Source organism: Mesoplodon bidens (assembly GCF_964165515.1).
Source record: "Mesoplodon bidens genome assembly, contig: HAP1_SCAFFOLD_640, whole genome shotgun sequence".
Classification (NCBI taxonomy): domain Eukaryota; kingdom Metazoa; phylum Chordata; class Mammalia; order Artiodactyla; family Ziphiidae; genus Mesoplodon; species Mesoplodon bidens.
In genome coordinates this window covers 178876-200054 of record NW_027672178.1, presented here as the reverse complement: position 1 = coordinate 200054, position 21179 = coordinate 178876, and the positions used below count along the sequence as shown (strand labels likewise).

The 21179-nt window shown below is 46.1% G+C and overlaps 1 protein-coding gene across 5 annotated transcripts in view; it reads right to left on the bottom strand.

Annotated features, from left to right (window-relative positions):
* The window catches only part of LOC308610510 (uncharacterized protein), a 36601-nt gene extending 17454 nt beyond the window's left edge, over nt 1–19147 (bottom strand). For 2 of the 5 annotated variants that reach the window (XM_081259617.1, XM_081259618.1), the window contains exons 1-4: nt 18238–19147; nt 17147–17211; nt 6929–7014; nt 5919–6034 (exon numbers count right to left, since the gene is read on the bottom strand). In XM_081259617.1, the coding sequence (XP_081115743.1) occupies nt 5972–6034; nt 6929–7014; nt 17147–17211; nt 18238–18413 (390 nt within the window). In that variant the 5' untranslated portion in view covers nt 18414–19147 and the 3' untranslated portion in view covers nt 5919–5971. Of the gene's footprint in view, nt 1–776; nt 1443–5911; nt 7015–17146; nt 17212–18237 lie in introns of those variants that run through there. The other 3 variants (XM_081259615.1, XM_081259616.1, XM_081259614.1) reach the window with 3 other exon arrangements.
* Nucleotides 19148–21179: the final 2032 nt, after the last annotated feature.

Sequence of the window (21179 nt, the reverse complement as noted above, 5' to 3'; positions counted from 1 at the left end):
CCTCTAGTACAATTCACCTTTTCCCCCTCACGTTTATGGTCAAGGGGGTTTATCACAACGACTGAAGGTTAAGGAATGCCATCTTCAGCATGGCTTATTACAATTGACACATTAGAGTTCTAGATGTGAGCAGAGGATTGAGCAAACATTTGGTTTAAATCTTGCAAGCTAGCTGTCTTAGTCCATTCAACCTGCCCTACTACAGACCGCGTCGCTTAGAAACAACACAGCACGGTCTCTTTTACAAGGGCAATAATCTCATTCATGAGGGCTCTACCCCATGACCTAATAACCTCCCAAAGACCCCACCTCCTAAGACCAGCACCCTAGGGGTTAAGATTTTAAGATTTCAACGTAAGAATTTTGGGGGACACAAACATTCAGCACATAACACTAACCAAGTTTAGGGCTGAGTATTATTTAAACATTAGGATCCAGGGACTTCCCTGTTGGCACAGTGGTTAAGAAACCGCCTGCCAATGCAGGGCACACAGGTTTGAGCGCTGGTCTGGGAAGACCCCACATGCCGCGGAGCAACTAAGCCCGTGCGCCACAACTACTGCGCCTGCGCTCTAGAGCCCACGAGCCACAACTACTGAGCCTGCGTTCTAGAGCCTGCAAGTCGCAACTACTCAGCCTGTGCGCCTAGAGCCCGTGCTCCGCAACAAGAGAAGCCGTCAGGAGAAGCAACGGAGAGTAGTCCTCGCTCACCACAACTAGAGAAAGCCCACACACAGCAACAGAGACCCAATGCAGCCAAAAATAAAAGAAAGAAAATAAGTAAATAAATGAAAACTTAATAATAACATAGACATTAGGATGCAGGGTTAGGGTTAGGGATCCGGCCTCAGGTCTCCTGGTCCACGATGTTGACTTGTCAGTGATGTCTGTAGTGTGCTTCCAAGTTCAGAATTTAAGTGGTGCCAAAGGACCAAGGTGAGTTAAGACTAAAGCAGCATTCTCCAAATGCCAGCTCCCTGAGCAGAATCACCTGGAGTCTGGGCTATAAAGCAGATTACTGGGCCTGACCTTGGGTGTATTCAGTAGTTTTTGGAGTCAGGGTCACCAAAGTCCAAGAATCACACTTGAAAACAATGAATGGTTCAGGACTGGGGTTCAGAATGGAGAATTTGAGATAAAACTCCAATCATAAATGAGTCTCAATTCTGGTTAGAATTGACTAAGAATGTGAAAACCTTTATATCTGGACAGTTGCCACTTTGAAATCTGACATCCTTGCTCCTTCTCTTACTTCCAGATCACAGAGCCCAGGAGAGATGAGGATGTTCAACAAGAGGTCAATCCAGACACTGACGACAGCCGTGAAGAAGGAAGGGAGAAGCCTCTTGTGCAGATCATCGAGAAGAAGCCAGCATCTTCTAGAATGAGCGGAGGCCAGTTTTCGTGTTATACTCCTAGGAGCGGGGCGTGCTTCTAGGAGTCTGTGGCAGGACAATAAGAAAACAGGGTTGATTCAGATTCCACCCTTTTGGAAGGCACCACCTCAATTTTCAGATCATTTCATTTCCATCTCCCCTGAGACGAACATTGGAGGTCCCATTTTTTATACACTTGTTTGCCCCAGTCTAGAAGCATTTGAAGGTGGAGGGTAGCGGCTCAGAATAGGAGGGAACAACATTAAAATATATAATTAGAAAAATATATATATATATATAATTACAGCCACAGGGTCATGACTCATGACTTAAGTTTCACTGGCTTATTTTGAAAATGTCACCTATAAAATTATTGTATTTTTATATTTTATATTTATATATTTATTTTAAATAGTTTTGAAATAGTCTTCATTTTGAAACATCTTATTACTACAAACTTTTGTGATGAGAACTGTAGCTGTTGTATATTTACACATATATACAATTTTACTCACATTTTCAAGAGAGATTGTTGATTTTATCTATTACATAATATTTCCATTCTACTTATAGCATAGTGGGTATTTCCTCCCAATTCTTGTAAGCATAAATTTGTATTTTTTTAGTTCTCATTATTGAATTGTGGGAATTCAGTCCTAATTTTTTAACTTGCCTCAGCATGTTTGTATGTTATTTTAGATTGTTCAAGAGTACCGTGCGATGCAGCTTTTGGGGAACTACAATAAAGATGAAAGTCTTCTCACAGTCAGGATGTGTGTGGTCATTACCAGTCGGCTTCGCCTCTTTGCTGTCCAACGAGGTGTTGCTTAATGGCGTTGTGATTATCCAACCACATTTCTTAACTCTGAAAAATAGTCCTCAATTATTTTTCATGTAGAGAAAACTACAGAAGATGAGGCAGGTCTTGCATCATTCAGGACTCCAATACTGAGAGACAACTTTTGGGTAAAAGGAAAGATAGCTTTATTGAGGAAGCCGGCAGTCCAGAAGAGAGGTGGACTCATGTCCCGAAGAACCAACTCTCCCCTCCTGAAGTTTTGCTTGAGGACTATACAGGGAAAAGAGAAAGGGGCTACATGTTGAAGAGAGGGTTACAGGGTGCGTGATCAGCTCACGGTCATTCTTCTGATTGGTCAGTGGTGAGGTAACGGGGACTCAACATCATCAGCCTTCTGGTTCCAACTGGTCTGGGGTCTACGTGCTTGTGGGCAACATGCAGTTAACTTCTTCCACCTGCTGGGGGTTTCAGTCTCTGCCAAACAGCTCCAAGGACGTGGCTCAGAATATTACCCAATAGCCCTTGAGGAGGAACTAAAGGTCCTTGACTTTGTTTAACAGCCAAGAGATGATTATTTTGTCTTGGCTGTTTCTTCGGCCTCGCCACGCAGCTTGCAGGATCTTAGTTCCCTGATCAGGGATCGAAAACAGGCCTCTAGCAGTGGAAGCGCAGAATCCTAACCGCTGAAGTGCCAGGGAGTTCCTGACAGTAGACTTTAAAAAAAAAAAAAAACAGACCAAAAGGAACACAGTTTTAAGGAAGCTTAACTTTCTCAGAAATGCAGAAATTTTGTTGTGCATTTATTTTCTTTCTTTTTTTCCCCCAATACATTTATTTATATATTTATTTATTTTTGTCTGCGTTGGGTCTTCGTTGTTGCACGTGGGCTTTCTCTAGTTGCAGTGGAGCGGGGGCGACTCTTCATTGCGGTGTGTCGGCGTCTCCATGCGGTGGCTTCTCTTCTTCCGGAGCATGGGATCTAGGCACATCGATTCCAGTAGTTGTGGCTCACGGGCTCTAGAGGTTTTTTATGTTTTGCAAGTATTCATCAAATGTTTATTGCTTGAATGAATGACAAATAATTTCTTCCAACAATCTTCAAACTGCTTAACACTATGACAATATTTAGCGTTTCAAATTTCACATGACCTTAGTCTTTCCGTGCTCTAGTTTCTAAAAGCACGTGGGATCTTCCCGGACCAGGGCTTGAACCAGTGTGCCCTGCACTGGCGGGCGGATTCTTCACCAAGGAGCCACCAGGGAAGTCCCTGTGCATTTATTTTCAAAAAAATAATAAGGCCGGATGAATTCAGAACTAGGTGCAGAAACCTCTTCCAGTGAGATACAGAATCTCTGCTGTTTAGGCAGATTTAGAGAACAACTTTTCCAACCACTTATTAAAGAGACCAATACTCCATGAAAAAAATTTATCATTTGTACAGAGAGAAAACCAAACTCCAGCTTTGCATCAATATAATATTTGCTACTAAGAGAACCATAAGCTCTTTTTTGAAAATCTCTGGAATAAACATCAAAACTGAGCTGCCTTCGGCTCAGACAAATAAAATTCCCTTTCTACCCGTCTCCTACAACTTTCTATACTCATTCAGGTTGTGTCCTTCACTATCCTCTTTCTGGTGCTGGAACAATCAGTCATTTTACTTTAGGACCAAACTATTTTTGTTCCTGTTAATAAACAAAACTACATCGCATTATCTTGCATACAAAGTTGTACCTCTCGGTTGCTGGAACCAAGGAGGACCATGCAGGGCCCTTCCATGTCCCCTGCCTCTTGTTTGTAAAATAGCTGCAGTCTCCCAGGCCTCCCCTGAGTCACCAAAGAACAGGTTCAAGCAGTTACTGATTAGGACAACAGCAGTCACAGAATCTTTAGTTCCTCCCGAAGGACGTAAGTAACAGTGTCAGACACACACTCCTAACTTGTTTTGCAGATACTAAAACCACTACAAGAGGAGAAAGCTAACTGTATGATGACCAGACTGGAGCTATGACACAAGCTGCTCCATCTTGAGCAGACCTGAACCAATGGCTTACACAATTCCAGGAACTGGCCTCAAGGAAATGGGAACAAACCAACACTGGAATTGAAGATTAACTGTGCCTGAAACAATCAACATGACACTGACCACACCGCTGCATGACCAATTTCAAGAGGATGGTCAGAGCTGACTGTGCTACTCTGCATGGAGCCCCCACCGGCACAGCCCAGAGACTTCCCGTCTTTTCCCTATCAACCCCTTTTCCCTCTCATTGGCAACTGGGAGATGGTATTGGGGACACTAGCCCACCATCTTCCCAGGTTGCCAGCTTCCTGAATAAAGCATCTTTCTTCTTCCACCAACCCTTGTCTCTGGAACACTGACTTCTGAGCGATGAGCAGCTGAACCTGAGTTCTGTTCCAGCCGATAACATCACTATGGGTCAAGTCTCATTCATAGTATATTAATACTAACTTTGAACCAAAGTTACTTCCATTTCACAAAGAAAACTAGGAGTGAATGATTGACAACTGCCCATCACACATCAGCATTTCAGGCTAGCAGAGCTCATGAACACACATAACACAACTTTACACAGCCACAAACATCCCTTACACAACTTATTCAAGTGGCAGAGACAAACACATTCATTAACACACCCACAGACAGAGCCTCTAGGTAACAAGTAAACATATGCAGCAAGAGCATATAACTTGAGATTATGCTTAGTAATCAATGCCTCAGGTTTCTGTCTTGCTTACAAATGACCTCGGTATCCAATGATTATCCAGTAAGTAACACAACTTAGTACCAGTTCAAGGGTTTACGTAAACTGAAGATCTGGGAATTTATCGACAAGCTAACACAGTAGAAAACATAGTTACTGTTGAAAGAAAGTTTGTCAGAATAAAAACTAAATGTGGTTAAACACAAACTTACATTTTTCATAACCTTAAACATTAAGTAGAAGTAATATGAGCTTAGTTGATGGGCACACCTATATAAATTTAGGAAGAACACACCCAAGTAGAATTGTTTTAAATGTATGCCTAATACTGATAAATAAGATACGAATAACTTTTTATGAAACCAAAAATATTAAACTAGCTTCATGTGTCAAAGATTTACCTAAATTATGTAAACTTGAAGTCATTAAATTTCTGAGTTGATTTTTTTTTTTGGCTGCACCGAGGGGCTTGCTGGATCTTAGGTTCCTGACCAGGGACTGAACCTGGACCCTGGCAGTGAAAGCACCGAGTCCTAACCACTGGACCGCTGGGGAATTCCCTGACTTGATTTCAATAAGAATATTTTTCTAGCACATTTAAAGTATTAGAAGTTCTAATTCCTTTCTCTCTGAGAATTTTAGGGATATATAATTTTTATAAGCACATTTGTATCTTTGTAAGCCAATCAGGACAGAAACCCTTTAATTTAACAGACTCTACAATCTACTTTAATAGATCCAGAAGTAGGAAAACATTACATATTCGCACTGTCAGAGGTAAAGACCTTTTTGAATTATAGACACACAGACATACAGAGAAATGGAACTTTTACCTGCAGCTTTAAGTCTTAGACTTGGGTCAGGAATAAACACTCACCAGTCTAGATACTAAAGAGCCATTCTCATCCCATTGGGCAAGAGATTCTTAATTGATTTGAGCTTGTCAAAGTAGACAAATAGACAAACAGAAAAGACTAAGAAAAGACTAACAAACTAGATGCTCTGTTACCTCTCACCTAACTGAGATCAGTTCTGTAGAAACTTAATCCCTTTAGAGACCATCAAGTCTTCAAACGACAGAGCCAAACTCAGAACCACTGCTGCCACCAATGGGGAACCACTTAGCTGGAATCTGAGAACAAAGGAGAAACACAAAAGTAATAGAAGGGGAAACTAAAGAAACAGAAAGTGAGCCAAGTTCAAAGGCTGCTTGGGTTCACCCCTGGGAGAGGAGACAAGATGTACCTGGGCTTCACTGGCTCATGAAATACACCACTTGTTGCTGGGCTTTTACGGCTTTATTTACGTAGAACTGATATACAAAATCTAGCCCATGTTTAATGTATATAACTTGATGAGTTTGGACATATGCACACACCTGTGATACCATCACCACCATCACGATAATATACTCATCACTTCCAAAAGATTCCTTCTATCCCTCTGTGTGTGTGTATGTGTGTTAGAAAGACGTAACACAGCACCAGGTACATGAAAAGGTGCTCAACGTCACTAATCATCTGGGAAATGCAAATCAAAATCATCATGAGATACTACCTCACATCTCTTAGAATGCCTACAATTTTTTATTTTTTTTTAAAGATAAGAGTTGTCAAGGTGGTAGAGAAATCGTAACCCTTGCATATTGTACGCAGGAATGTAACATTGTGCAGGCACTGTGGAAAACAGTATGTAGTTTTCTCAAAATCTTTTAAATAAAATTTCCATATGATCCAGCAATCCCACTTCTGGGTGTACAGGCCCAGCTCAGAGACACTGCAGCTTCAGTTCCAGAACACTGCAATGAAGCCAATACCGCCATAAAGCGAGTCACATGAAATTTCTGGTGTACCCGTGCATGAAAAGCTTCTGTTTACACTATACTGTAGTCTGTTAAGTGTGTGACAGCCTTGTGTCTAAACAAACAATGTACATACCTTTATTGAAATATACTTTGGGGAAGAGAAATATAGATCAATGGAACAGGATAGAAAGCCCAGAGATAAGCCCACGCACATATGGTCACCTTAGCTTTGATGAAGGAGGCAAGAATATACAATGGAGAAAAGACAGCCTCTTCAATAAGTGGCGCTGGGAAAACTGGACAGCTACCTGTAAAAGAATGAAATGAGAACACTACTAACACCATAACACAAAAATAAACTCAAAATGGATTGAAGACCTAAAGGTAAGGCCAGACACTGTCTAACTCATAGAGGAAAACACAGGCAGAACACTCTATGACATAAATCACAGCAAGATCCTTTTTGACCCACCTCCTAGAGAAATGGAAATAAAAACAAAAATAAACAAATGGGACCTATTCAAACTTAAAAGCTTTTCCACAGGAAAGGAAACCATAAATAAGACAAAAAAACAACTCTCAGAGTGGGAGAAAATAGTTGTAAATGAAGCAACTGACAAAGGATTAATCTCCAAAATATACAAGCGGCTCACGCAGCTCAATATCAAAAAAACAAACAACTCAATCCAAAAGTGGACACAAGACCTAAATGGACATTTCTCCAAAGAAGATATAAGATTGCCAACAAACACATGAAAGGATGCTCAATGACACTAACCATTAGAGAAAGGCAAATCACAACTACGGTGAGGTATCAGCTCACACCACTCAGCATGGCCATCACCAAAAAATCTACAAACAATAAATGTTGGAGAGGGTGTGGAGAAAAGGGAACCCTCCCCCTGCACTGTTGGTGGGAATGTACATTGATACAGCCACTACGGAGAACAGTATGGAGGTTCCTTAAAAAACTGAAAATAGGGCTTCCCTGGTGGTGCAGTGTTTAACAATCCTCCTCCCAATGCATGGGACATGGGTTCGAGCCCTGGTCCGGGAAGATCCCACATGCCGCAGGGCAACTAAGCCCGTGTGCCACAACTACTGAGTCTGCACTCTAGACCCGCGAGACACACCCACTGAGCCCGCATGCCACAACTACTGAAGCCCGCATGCCTAGAGCCCGCGCTCCACAACAAGAGAAGCCACCGCAATGAGAAGCCCGCGCACCACAACACTGAAGCACCTGCTCGCTGCAATTAGAGAAAGCCCGCGTACAGCAACAAAGACCCAACACAGCCAAAAATAATGAATAGATAAAAATACATAAATTTATACAAAAAAAACCCAACTAACAATAGAACTACCATATGATCCAGCAATGCCACTCCTGGGCATATACGCTGAGAAGTCCATAATTCAAAAAGAGACACGTACCACAATGTTCACTGCAGCACTATTTACAATAGCCAGGACATGGAAGCAACTTAAGCGTCCACTGACAGATGAATGGATAAGGAAGATGGGGCACATATATACCATGGAATTTGACTGAGCCATAAAAACAAACGAAATTGAACTATTTGTAGTGAGGTGGATGGACCTAGAGTCTGTGAAACAGAGTGAAGTAACTCAGAAAGAGATAAACAAATACCGTATGCTAACACATATTTATGGAATCCAAAGGAAAAAAAGTGGTTCTGATGAACCTAGTGGCAGGACAGGAATAAAGATGCAGACGTAGAGAATGCACTTGAGGACACAGGGAGGGGGAAGGGTAAGCTGGGACGAAGCGAGATGGAAACCAAAGGAAAAAAAAAGTGGTTCTGATGAACCTAGTGGCAGGACAGGAATAAAGACGCAGACATAGAGAATTCACTTGAGGACACGGGGAGGGGGAAGGGTAAGCTGGGACGAAGCGAGACAGTGGCATGGACACGTGTACACTACCAAATGTAAAACCGATAGCTAGTGGGAAGCAGCCGCATAGCACAGGGAGATCAGCTCAGTGCTTTGTGTCCACCTAGAGGGGTGGGAAAGGGAGGGTGGGAGGGAGACGCAAGATGGAGGGGATATGGGGATACAGGTATACATACAACTGATTCACTTTGTTATACAGCAGAAAGTAACACAACGCTGTAAAGCAATTATACTCCAATAAAGATGTTAAAAAAATACTTTAGGGACTTCCCTGGTGGTCCAGTGGTTAAGAATCCGCCTTCCTACAGGGGGCGCAGGTTTGATCCCTGGTCGGGGAACTGAGATCCCACGTGATGTGGTGTGCAGCACAGCCGAAACAAAAAGAAAATTAAAAATACTTTACTGCTAAAAAATGCTAACCGGGCTTCCCTGGTGGCGCAGTGGTTGGGAGTCCGCCTGCCGATGCAGGGGACACGGGTTCGTGCCCCTATCCCGGAAGATCCCACATGCCGTGGAGCGGCTGGGCCCGCGAGCCATGGCCGCGGGGCCTGTGTGTCCGGAGCCTGTGCTCTGCAACGGGAGAGGCCACGGCAGTGAGAGGCCCGTGTACAGCAAAAAAAAAAAAAAAAAAAAAAAAAAATGCTAACCATCATCTGAGCCTTCGGCGAGCAGTAACCTTTTTGCTGATGGAGGGTTTGAAATAGTGTGAGAATTACTAAAATATGACCCAAAGACAAGAAGTGAGCAACTACTGTTGGAAATACAGTGCCAACAGACTTGCTCAACAAAGAGTTGCCGCAAACCTTCAATTTGTGAAAAACACAAGATCCGGGAAGCACAATAACTGTAATAGAATATAATGTAATACAATATAATACAATATAATATAGCCTGTATATTCAAAGAAAAGGAAATCAATATCTAGAAGAGATACATGCACCTCTATAGTCATTACAGCATTATTCACCAGAGCCAAGGTAGGAAAAAAATGCAAATTTTCATCCACAGAGAAATGGATAAAGAAAATGGGGTATATACATAGGATATTATTCAGACTTTCCTATTAGAAGGAAATCCTACCAGTTGTGACAACGGGGATATAAACAGAACACATTATGATAGGTGAAATAAGTCAGTCACAGAAGGACAAAAATGTGTGTTTCCACTTATATGAGGTGAGGTATCTAAAAGAGTCACCCATAAATTGTCAGGGGTGGGGGAGGAGAGAATGGGGAGTTGTTCAACGGGTATAAAGTTACAGTTACACAGGATGAATACGTTCTAGAGAACTGCTGTATGACTAAGCATCTCTAGTTAACGAGGCACACTATTGTTTTCGTTTGAATTAAAAAAGTTTAATTCAAGTGTAACTGACCTACTACACTATGTTAGTTCCAGGTGCATAATATCAATATTTCTGTACATTAGAAAATGATCACCAAGATTAACTCTAGTTATGGTCTAGTTACCATCCGTCACCGTACAAAGTTATAATGCTATTGACTGTATTGCCCATGCTGTATAGTTCATTCCCATGACTCATTTATTTTCTAACTGCTTATCTGTTCCTCTTAATCTCCCTCACCTATTTCACTCATCCACCTACCCTCTTCTGGCAACCACCTGTTTGTTCTCTGTATCTATGAGTCTGTTTCTGTTTAGTGACATTAGTTCATTTGTTTTGTTTTTTAGAGTACACATACAAATGAGATCATATGGTATTTGTCTTTCTCTGTCTGACATATTGCACTTAGCATAATACACTCTAGCTCCATCCACGTTGCCACAAAATGGCAAGATTTCATTTTTTTTAATTTTTAAAAATTTATTTATTTTACTTTTGGCTGCATTGGGTTTTTGTTGCTGAATGCAGCCTCTTTTCTAGTTACGGTGAGCAGGGATTTCTCTTCCTTGCGGTGCATGGGCTTCTAATTGCGGTGGCTTAGCTTGTTGCAGAGCATGGGCTCTAGGTGAGCGGGCTTCAGTAGCTGTGGTACGTGGGTTCAGTAGTTGTGGCTCACAGGCTCTAGAGCATGGCTCAATAGTTGTGGCACACGGGCTTAGCTGCTCCGTGGCATGTGGGATCTTCCCGGACCAGGGCTTGAACCCATTTCCCCTGCACTGGCAGGCGGATTCTTAACCACTGCATCCACAGGGAAGCCCCTCATTCTTCTTCTTCTTTTCTTTTTTTCTGGCTAATAGTCCATTATGTGTGTGTGTGTACAGTTATATATATATACATATACATATATATATGTGTATATATATATATATATATATGTAGACATATAAATATATATGTATATATGACACATCTTCTTTATCCATTCATCTATGGATAGACACTTAGGTTGCTGCTATACACTGGCTATTATAAATAATGCTCAATGAACATAGGGGTGCATGTGTCTTTTTGAACTAGCGTTTTTGTTTTCTTCCGAAAAAATACACAGAAGTGGAATTTCTGGATCTTATAATAGTTCTACTTTAAAAGTTTTGAGGAATGAGGTGCACTACTTTTGAAACGAAGTTTACCTGGTGATGTTAGGTGAATCCATCCAAGATCTCTGTGAAGACCTCCAAAACTGTTAAAACATAAGGGTAGGGACTTCCCTGGTGGTCCAGGGTTAAAGAATCTGCCTTACAATGCAGGGTACCTGGGTTCAATCCCTGGTCAGGACACTGAGACCCCACGTGCCACAGTGTAACTAAGGAATGGTGTGGAGGAGGTTAAGGAAAAGACCATGCCAAGCTCAGAGGCCGTTTCAGATGGCAACAAACTCCTGACATTGACTGCAAATCAAAGTTCTTCATGTGGAACAATCGAAGAGGCAGGATGGGTCCTGTTAGCAAGGTCCCCTGAGATGCCAGGTCACCTGACCCCCAGCTCCAGATGCAGAGATGTCTGGGACCCAGGCTTTGCTGGCCTGGTTAGGCTGAGGGTGCCCAGCTGCTGATAGGACACACGAGGTGGGGGGATGAGGGGGGCCGGGGGAAAGAGCTGGTTGCCGCCCAAGGCAGACAAGCGTCTGTGCAGAACTGCCTCGGCTCAGCCTCGAGAAGCCTGGCTCAGAAATCGACAGCAAGTCTTCCAGAAGCTCTGCGCATATTCCATTCAGGTGTCGCTGGTCACATCTGTGGCTGCCCGGATGAAGACTGGGGGCCCACTCGTTCACACACTGAAAGTTACTACCAAATGCAAGAGAGTGAGGGATCAGACCATGAACTACTCTAATTTTAATGCCTAAGTAGAATCACGCGCACCTTATTCTACTTTCCGGTTTTGCATTTGTAATTTCACAAATTGTGTGATTTGTGGGGCTTTTCTAATTGCTTGTCATTTTGCCTGATGCGAAAAAAACAGCACAATAAGAAAACATTATAGTTTTCACTGGTAATGGGCATAAAAATATACGCACTGTTCCTGCTTGAAAAGAGCATTAATGTGAACGTTCCAGATGATTTTCTATTTGGTGATGGGTTAAGCGGCTTGACCACATTCACTTTTATGTAAAGGGAAGATGAGAAAATTGCACTCTTCTCGCACTTTCAACTTTAAGAAAATGGATTTCGGGAAACCTGGATAACAAATTAAGAAAGCAATCAGAACTGCAAATATTTAGGGGTTTTAGGTTAGTTTCAAAACACAAGGGAACAACCCATGATGTATGTGTCTTAAAAGACCCCTTGGTACAGTAAGATTCCACAGACAGCCTTGTAATCACAGAACTCAGAACTGGTTACACATTTCCCACAAGCCACTTTCTCACTGTTAGGTTAACAGTGTCGGCTCACTCCCCTGCTTGGGGGCAGAGAGGACCGGTCTCCTTTCCTTTCTGAGATTCCTTTGTGGCTAGAAAGCTTAAGCACTGGAATTTCATTAAAGAAAAGGAGTATTCCTCAGAGGATTGTAAATGACACAACCCCAAGAGGACTTTAACAGCTGCGTCCCTGTGTCAGAGACCTCCCACGCATGGCTGGGGCCCAAATGACACAGAACAGTGGGGGCCCAAGGGCCGCAGTCCTAGGACGCCGCTCCCCAACCAAAAGAGTCCTCTTGCTCCTCAGGGAAAAACAAAGGTGTTCTCAGACATACACAACTTCTGGAGCCAGGAAGTGAGGACCCCACCTGCCTGGCCTATCCCAGGAGAGTGGCTGATGCAGTGCCCAGAACCAGAAAGGGGAACTGAGACCCAACAGAAAGGGAACCACGAGACCGATGCATTCCTCCCCCCGCAAAGAAGCTGCACCCCAGTACTGACCAAGGAGGGTGCTCTTCAACTAGGAATCTTATCCACACAAATGTGCTGATTTTGAGAAACTTTTGAAATGCATGGAATTCAACCTCTCAAAGTAAAAAAAAGTAATGAATTATATAGCAATGCAGGAAAATACAGGAAAATGACAATAAACCTTGGAAAACAATGTTTACTAACAGGACCCCAACTGGAAAAAATTAGAAACATTTAAGATGACTCTGAAAGCCAATAAGACAAGGAAAACAAAACAGAACAAAACAAAACAAAACAAGACAGTATTGGGGCAGGAAGACGGGCAGTGGACATGAACAGGCCCTTCATTTAAAAACAGAAAGACACCAGTCTGAAAAGACCACAGAATGAAGGACTCCAACTACGTGACATTCTCGAAAGGGCAAAAAAACACAGAGAGTAACAAGACCAGCAGCTGTCAGGGGCTTGAGGGCACTGGTAGGGAAGGTGGCCCCCAGGGATGTTTCGGGCAGTGAAATGGTTCTGGGTGGCACTGCAGTGGTGGCTGCAGGTCATCACACCTGTCCAAACCTGAACAGTAGGACACAGAGAGTGAGCCTTGATATAAACTACAGACTCCAGGGGAGAATTAGGTGTCAATGCCGATTCATCACTGAGATGACGCGCCACACAGGCCAGAGACGTTACCAAGGGAGGGAACCCAGAGGGACGGGTATAGGAAAGCGCTGTCTGCTCGATTCTGATTCTCCTATAACCCTAAAGCTGCTCTAGAGACTGTCCACCAATTAAAAAGAAGTAACGGCTTCTAAGCACGTGACAATACTCTCAACCTCATTCACGATTCAGAAAAACCCCAAGGGCCTCCCTGGTGGCGCAGTGGTTGAGAGTCCGCCTGCTGATGCGGGGGACGGGGGTTCGTGCCCCGGCCCGGGAGGATCCCACGTGCCGCGGAGCGGCTGGGTCTGTGAGCCATGGCCGCTGGGCCTGCGCGTCCGGAGCCTGTGCTCCGCAATGGGAGAGGCCACAACAGTGAGAGGCCCACATACAGAAAAAAAAACAAAAACAAAAAACAAAAGAAAAACCCCAAGGGAACGTCCATACTGCTTACCGGGGCCTAGGATGAGCGGGAACACGCCGCGGCCTCGCCCCTTCCTGTCGGGCATCGCGCTGGAGCCCAGAGTCCCCCTGACTTGACCCGCCGCACCCCACCCCGCGTTTCACGCCGTCCACAGTCTCTACACATGACATCTTTTGATCAGATGACTCACCGTCCCAATTACAAGGTTTCAGTTTCTGCACAGGAAGAAACCAAAACCAGCACAGAGGGGAGGCTCTTCAGTCAAACTCAGGGTCTGCCTGCCTTCACGTCCCGCTCTTCCTGACGGGAGGCCCACATCCTAAGGAAGGAGGTCCTTACCAGCACCTCAGGAGCCTCATCCAGTCCACCTCACGCTGCTCTGAGAGCCTCGCCAACCTCTGCAGCTACCCAAGTCCTGGGCACTTGAGGGCCGTCCCCCTTCCCCGAGTCACTGAGCCACGTGCTCTGACAATGCATTTAAAACCAGGCTCTCGGACTTCCCTGGTGGCACACTGGTTGAGAATCCGCCTGCCAATGGTGGGCACACGGGTTGGAACCCTGGTCCGGGAAGATCCCACGTGCTGCGGAGCAACTAAGCTCGTGCACCACAACTACTGAGCCTGCACTCTAGAGCCTGCGCACCACAACTACTGAGCCCGGGACCCGCAACTAGTGAAGCCCGCATGCCTAGAAGCCATGCTCCGCAATAAGAGAAGCCACCGCAATGAGAAGCCCACGCACCGCCATGAAGAGTAGCGCCCACTCGCCACAACTAGAGAACAAAGCCCGCGCGCAGCAACAGAGACCCAACGCAGCCAAAACTGAATAAGTTAAATAGTAAACAAATAAAAAATTTAAATGAATAAAATAAATAAATAAAATAAATAAATAAAAGCAGGCTCTGCTTTGTCAGCACTCTGGAGTTCCCTACGTATCGACGGGCAGGATTCCCGTCCTCTCCTGTAATTACGTCTGTGAAGTGCCTTTCCCGAGGAGAACAGAAGCTCCTGGAAGCAGGGAATTGCTTCTTAAGATCACATGCACAACCTGAAGAGATTTGATATTTATGTCAAAGATAAAAGACACAACACTAGATGGTGTGAAGGGTCCTCGAGGCCAAGAGCCAGGCAAGCAGGACACTTCCTCTGGGGACCCTTCCATCAGCAGAGAAGAAAATGTCCGTGGCCAGAACTGGCACTCAATTCGTTTTGAGCTGAGAAGCACCCATGTAATTACATAGGCTCCCCAAAGAGTAATTACTCCCACATTTAAGAAAGGAGATGGCTTTTCAGGCAGGGAAGGCAAGTACAGTCTTCCCAGCTGGCTGGACTGTGTGTGCTGATGCTCACGATGGAGCTGGGCCCCAGAGCTCTGCTCTCCCCTCAAAGAGAAGGCCCCTGCAAGCCTTCTGTTTCAGCTGCTTCCCTGAGAACAGAGAAGCCATCGGAGGGCTTCCCCAACTGCAACCCTGCTCAGCCATCCCCTCCCCACTCCAGGACCACGGGCAGCAGCTCTCCCCTCCCCCACACGCATCTACTGGATCATTCCCACTGTTATTTCTCCCATCACAACACAACACAACACAACACAACATCCTCCCCGGACCTCAGCTCCTACCCCAGCTACTGTCCAGTTTCTATTTTCCCTGTCACAGCAAAATGTCTTGAAAAAGTTGGGACCAGAACAAACCCAGTTCTTCCACTCCTCTCTCCTAAGCCTCTCCGATCAGGATTTTACCCCACAGATCCATCCAAACGCATCATCAGCGAGGTACGACCTCCGCCCAGTGCTGGGCTCGATGGTTATTGGCTCCGCGGAACGGCAACCTCGTTTGTCCAGTCACCCAGGGAACCTCTAAAGTGCTTCCCACATGCAGACAAAACGCTGTGATTAATATTTTAGGAGAAATACTCAGCGTGGAGAATACACTTGAGCTGCTGGAGGAAAGAGGTAGCGGCACAGAAAAGAAGTTTCTGTAACTACAGAAATGAACAGATAAGCTGTTTTTAAACCATCCAGAAGACGACATTAACAAGCCTCACACTACAACGTGGTAACAGAGGATGGAGAAGGACTTTAGAATGAACTCATTTTTCTGGGCAGGCGACAGGCTGGATGATGCAACGATGAGCCGCCAGAGACAACAGGACAAGGCAAGGGGCAGGGGAGCTGTAAATAATCATTTCTGGATCTACTGGATCTAGTCATCCGAGGTACCCTTTGGACAAACTCCATAGAGATGCTGGCAAGTGGCTGGACAGAGGCATCTGTCTGGTCCAGGTGGGAGAACTGACAGAGCTGGAGGTGAAAAGCACCAGAGGGTGAGATCAGACGGGGTGGAGAGTCATGGACCAAGGGTGAAACGACAACACACACAGAGGGCGGAAGACAGAGTCAGTCAGGAAGACAGCAAGGAGAGATCTGTCACAGAAACCCACAGAGCAGACTCTGCGGATGGCAAGGCAACAGTGGTCTGAGGTGACGACTGGCAAATCTCCACTGCTTTGTATGCTGGATGCCAGGTCACCTCAACCGGATCAGGTTCCATGGAGGGGCAGAACCAAGACCGCAGGCTGCACGATACAATTCAGCTGGGAAACAAGAATCTTTGCCAGAGACCTCACTGCATGGTGTGTAGCGCGACCCTCTGAGATTGTAAGAGACAAAGAGCGCAATTTACTGGAAGGGTGACAAGGCTGTTCTTCCAGATGATCCTCATTGCATCCCTCGACTGAGCACTGAAAACAATGTACCTATGTGACAACGGTGTTCTACTGAACAGACAACTTATATGCACTAAGTGCTCCCTGGACAGCACGCTCTCGGCTTACAGGAAGCACAAGGAAGGCACCAACGTCAACACGTTAGGGGCTGTCTCTCAGGAAGGCTCGCGGCCTACAGCGGGATCCTCAGGGAAACCTTTTAACGCTCGAGAACAAAAGTGATTTGGCAGGACCATATAAGTCAAGCAAGGGATGGTGTTTTGCCACAAATGTCAAGAACACGAGCCTTGTACTGTGGCTCTAAGAGGATCCTGGGATCTACACGTAGAACTTGCCAGAAACACTTGGTGCTGACCTGCTCCTCTACACTTTGTCTAACCACATCTTTTACCGACTCCTACTTTCCCATTTTAACTTTTGAACTATTCGCCTCCCAAGGTGTTATCACAAAAGAACAGCAGCAGGTAAATACGTAAACAGCAAAACTCACCAGAGGCTGACTCATTTTCCGCTGCTCTTGGAACAACGTGCAGGACTGTGACAGTGGAGGCGGACCTGGAGAAGGAAAACGCAGGCAGTGAAGCTACGACTGAAGCGGCTCGGGGTGCACGAGCACCCGCCCCGCGCTCCACAAGAGACACCTGTGGGAGACCCGTCCTTTCACCTTCAGAAGGGCCTGTGAGAATAAGGAGGGAGCAACCACCCTCAGGTCTGTAACTCCCACGTGACTCTGGTACCTGAGGGGATACTTTATTTTTCCGTAGCGAGTGTACATTGAATCCTATTAAAATAAACCTCCGTCATTAAATATGAAATTAAAAAACGCTTATAGTTTATCTCTTCTCAGTCTGTTAACAACTTAGATCACAACATCCACAGGATACCCAGAATAAAGGGACACACTCAGGTGCGTTTCAGTCTTGCAATGATTTCTACAAACTTTACAAACTTAAGTGCGACGCTCGAAAACATCTTTTATTAAAGCTGACTTTAAGTGGACAGAACACCTGCCCTAGGACTTTGGAGTCCTGTGAGCGACCCCACGTGCACACCCGGTGAGGGTCTAGGACAAGTCATCTCCCTTCTCAGGCCCCATCGCTTCCTTCCTCACCCGAGGCAGCAGGACAAAAGCCCTGCAGACTCATCCTGCACCGATTACACTGGGCGACTCCACAGGGCACAACCCAGGGGGGCGGCGGACGCTTACATTACACAACCAAGGTGCTGACGCGCCTTGAGACCCACGTGCGAGATGCCGAGACGGCGACAGGAGGGGGAGGACGAGGAGGGGGAGGACGAGGAGGAGGTGGGGGATCGGGGTTGGACGGAGGGGAAGACGCGGCTCGTCCCGGCCGAGCCTGTGGACCCTGCTCCCCCAGGACACCCGGAGCTCACAAGTCCCAGGGGAGCCCCATCCGGAGCAGCCAGCCCTGTCCTCCAGCCCGGCCCCTCCACCTCCGGGAAGCGGTCAAACCCTCCAGGTGGCTCTACCGCGGGGCCCGGGGCGGGCTACCCCAAGCCCTGCTCTTCAAGGGCCGCAGGCTCCACAACCAACTACAGGCCTGCAGACGCAACACCTACCCCGTCGGGACTCGCTCACCGGCCCCGGGCTCCCGAGGCTCCGGTCCGGGGGCTGCTCCTCGGGCGCGCTCCTCTCTCGGGGTCCCTCCGCTCCGCCTCCCGAGACCACTGGGCCAGAGGAGCCGGCTCTGGGCCCACGTCCCTCCCGGGACCTCGCTTGGCCCCGCGCTGCACATGGTCGGGCACTGCACCGCTGCCGGCCGCCCGGCCACTCCGGCCCAAACGCGGGCTCCGCGGTCGAGCTCGGAGGTCACAGTTCCAGCCTCCGCCCGGCCCACGCGAACCCTCGCCCGCACAGCCCGCTCCCGCGGGCTGCCGGCCGGCCCGGACAGCGTACCGCCCCGCAGGCCCCCGAAATGCTCGCCCGCAAGAGGCCAAGACGGGGGAACGACGGCCAGCGACGACCTGGGCACGCACAGGAAGCGAGGGCGGGGCGGCGACGGTGCGCGTGCGCCAACACGCACAAATCATGAGGCGCACCTGCGCAGGCGGACGCCCGAAGTCCGCCTGCCAAAGCCCGCCAGGAGCACGGGACAAGTACCCGGACTCCAGAAGCCTCCCAGAAGTCTCCGTGCCGTCAAGATAGTGAACGTATGAAATGTCTCCTTCTCATCTGGCGCTCAAGTGCTGCTGTGCTGCGAGGGTGTGCCGCCTGGACCAGGGACTCCATTGCCCATTTGTCTTCACTCCTGTTAGGGATCAAGGAAAGGTGTGGCCTCAAGTGGGGGCTGTGTGATGGTCTCCAGGCTCCCTGGTCCCTTCCCGGCCCTGGGACATTTCGGGTTACATCTGAGATTCCCCCACCACCAGGAGAGGGGAAGGAGGGTATCATGTTCGCTTAACTGAAACGCTACAACTTTCATTCAAATCCTAGAATACAATAAATGCCCAGCCATGACACAAACTAATATTGCCCACGGAAGGAAAAGAAAATAGAAACTGTAGCTGTTTAGATTACACAACCAACGCATTAAAAACTGTACGAAAATCAGAACGTACACACAAACCGAAAACAGAAAACAGATACCTGGGATCTTACCTCTTATACAGGATACTGTTTATGTTAGGTAAAAATATCATTTTTCAAAAATGGAATCAGAAGGGTAATGATTTATCACTATTTATCACTAGGGGTGAAATAATATAACTGTGTTCTTGGCCAACTGTTCCTTAAAAGCTGCTAGGGGAAAAGGTAAAAATAAAATCTCCAGGGACTTCCCTGGTGGTCCAGTGGTGAAGACTCCTAGTTTCCACTGCAGGGGGCACGTGTTTGACTCCTGGTTGGGGAACTAAGATCCCGCATGCTGTGCAGCACAGTCTCATTAATTAATTAATTAACGAACACACAAAATAAAAATAAAAAATCTCTCGCCAACCGAGAAAATCCTCTCCACAAATGTAGAGAGAAAGAAAACGGTTTTACTGTTGAATAACCATTAAACCAGACTGTGCTGTGCACCCACAGGTGAACCACTAATGTTTGTGCAAATGAAATCAACCTCACCTTTTTTTTTATAGCTCAGCAGATAAAATCTGTTGCATACAGGTTCTCAAGATAAACGGGAACTTGCCTCATGGGAATAGACTTGACACCACCATAAAAATGGCATACATTCTTTCAGAGTACATCCTAAATTCACCTGGTCATCTCGGTGGCTGTCCATGCTAGTTAATACCCTTTATCCAAAGGAGAAAGACAACTTCTCCTATCTCTAGGACAAGCACGTACTTATAGCTCAGAGGAAAGTGCCTAACACCTAGCCTAAACTCCCCTGGTGACAGAGAGATAAAGAAGATAGCTCTCAGGTCCTTAACATAAACATTCCTGGGTTGTAATGCTGGCAAGAGACTGATTTAGCTTTTAAAAAGATTTAGATACTTACGAAAGGGACAGAGGAAGTATTTCTATTACAAGCGTCTTGAGGAAATCCTCTAAAAACGGAAATAAGAAGTGATGATTCATGCAAATGAATAAGCACCTAACCCATTCCTGATTTCCCCAGCTGAACTGCCACATTAAATGAATCCTGCACAAAATGTGTGCTTCTCCAAAACTGCTCTTGGAAGTGGCTGCTTAGAGCCACGAATGGTCTTTTCCAGTTCTTGCTGCTGCTGACTGTGGCCTCTGCCTGAATTCTCACCGATGAAATGCTGCTTGTGTGGGAATGACAGCGACCACACCTCCTCTGAGCCTGAGCCTGGCAAACCTCCAGGGCGCATTTCTCGCATTTTCCAAGTTCACCACGTAAGGACATCAGCTACACGGAGTACCTTGCTGGGAAGCGCCTTGGAAGGGCAGTGCGCCCATGAGCACGCCACCAGGCCTCCAGTTCTCACCTCACCCACGTGCACTGACCGTGTCTCAGCAGAAGACTGGGGTGGCCTGTGAACCCCAGCTGCTGTGCCCACCTCCACACCTCACTCTATCCCTCCAGCCCAGAGACATGCTGGGCTCCCCAGCCCCCTGCCCTGGACACTCTCTGGAAGTCTTTCTATTACAAGTTGTCATGAGGAAATGCTCTAAAAAAGGGAATAATAAGTACGGAGTCATCCCAATGAACAGGATGTCCAGCAGTGAGCTGATGTCTCTCACGACTCACCCCTCTCTCCAAAAGGCGAAAAACTGTCATTTCATACATTTCCCCCTTTTTAAAGTGGTTGAAGCTAGGAGGGTAAACCTGGACCCTGCGATTTCACCTTGACCAGAAGCAGCAATGGCCACCTTTTAGTTTGCTTTCATTAAGATCTCTTCATATATATGGAGATTTACAATATAAAGCTTTCTCTTTTTGTATCTGCATTTCTATTAAATACAGATATTTTCCCTACTTTGTCACTTATCTATTTTTATTGAAGTATACTTCGTTTGCAATATTTCAGGTGTACAGCAAAGTGACTCAGTTACATGTATTTATGTAAGAATATATGTATTCTTTTTCAGG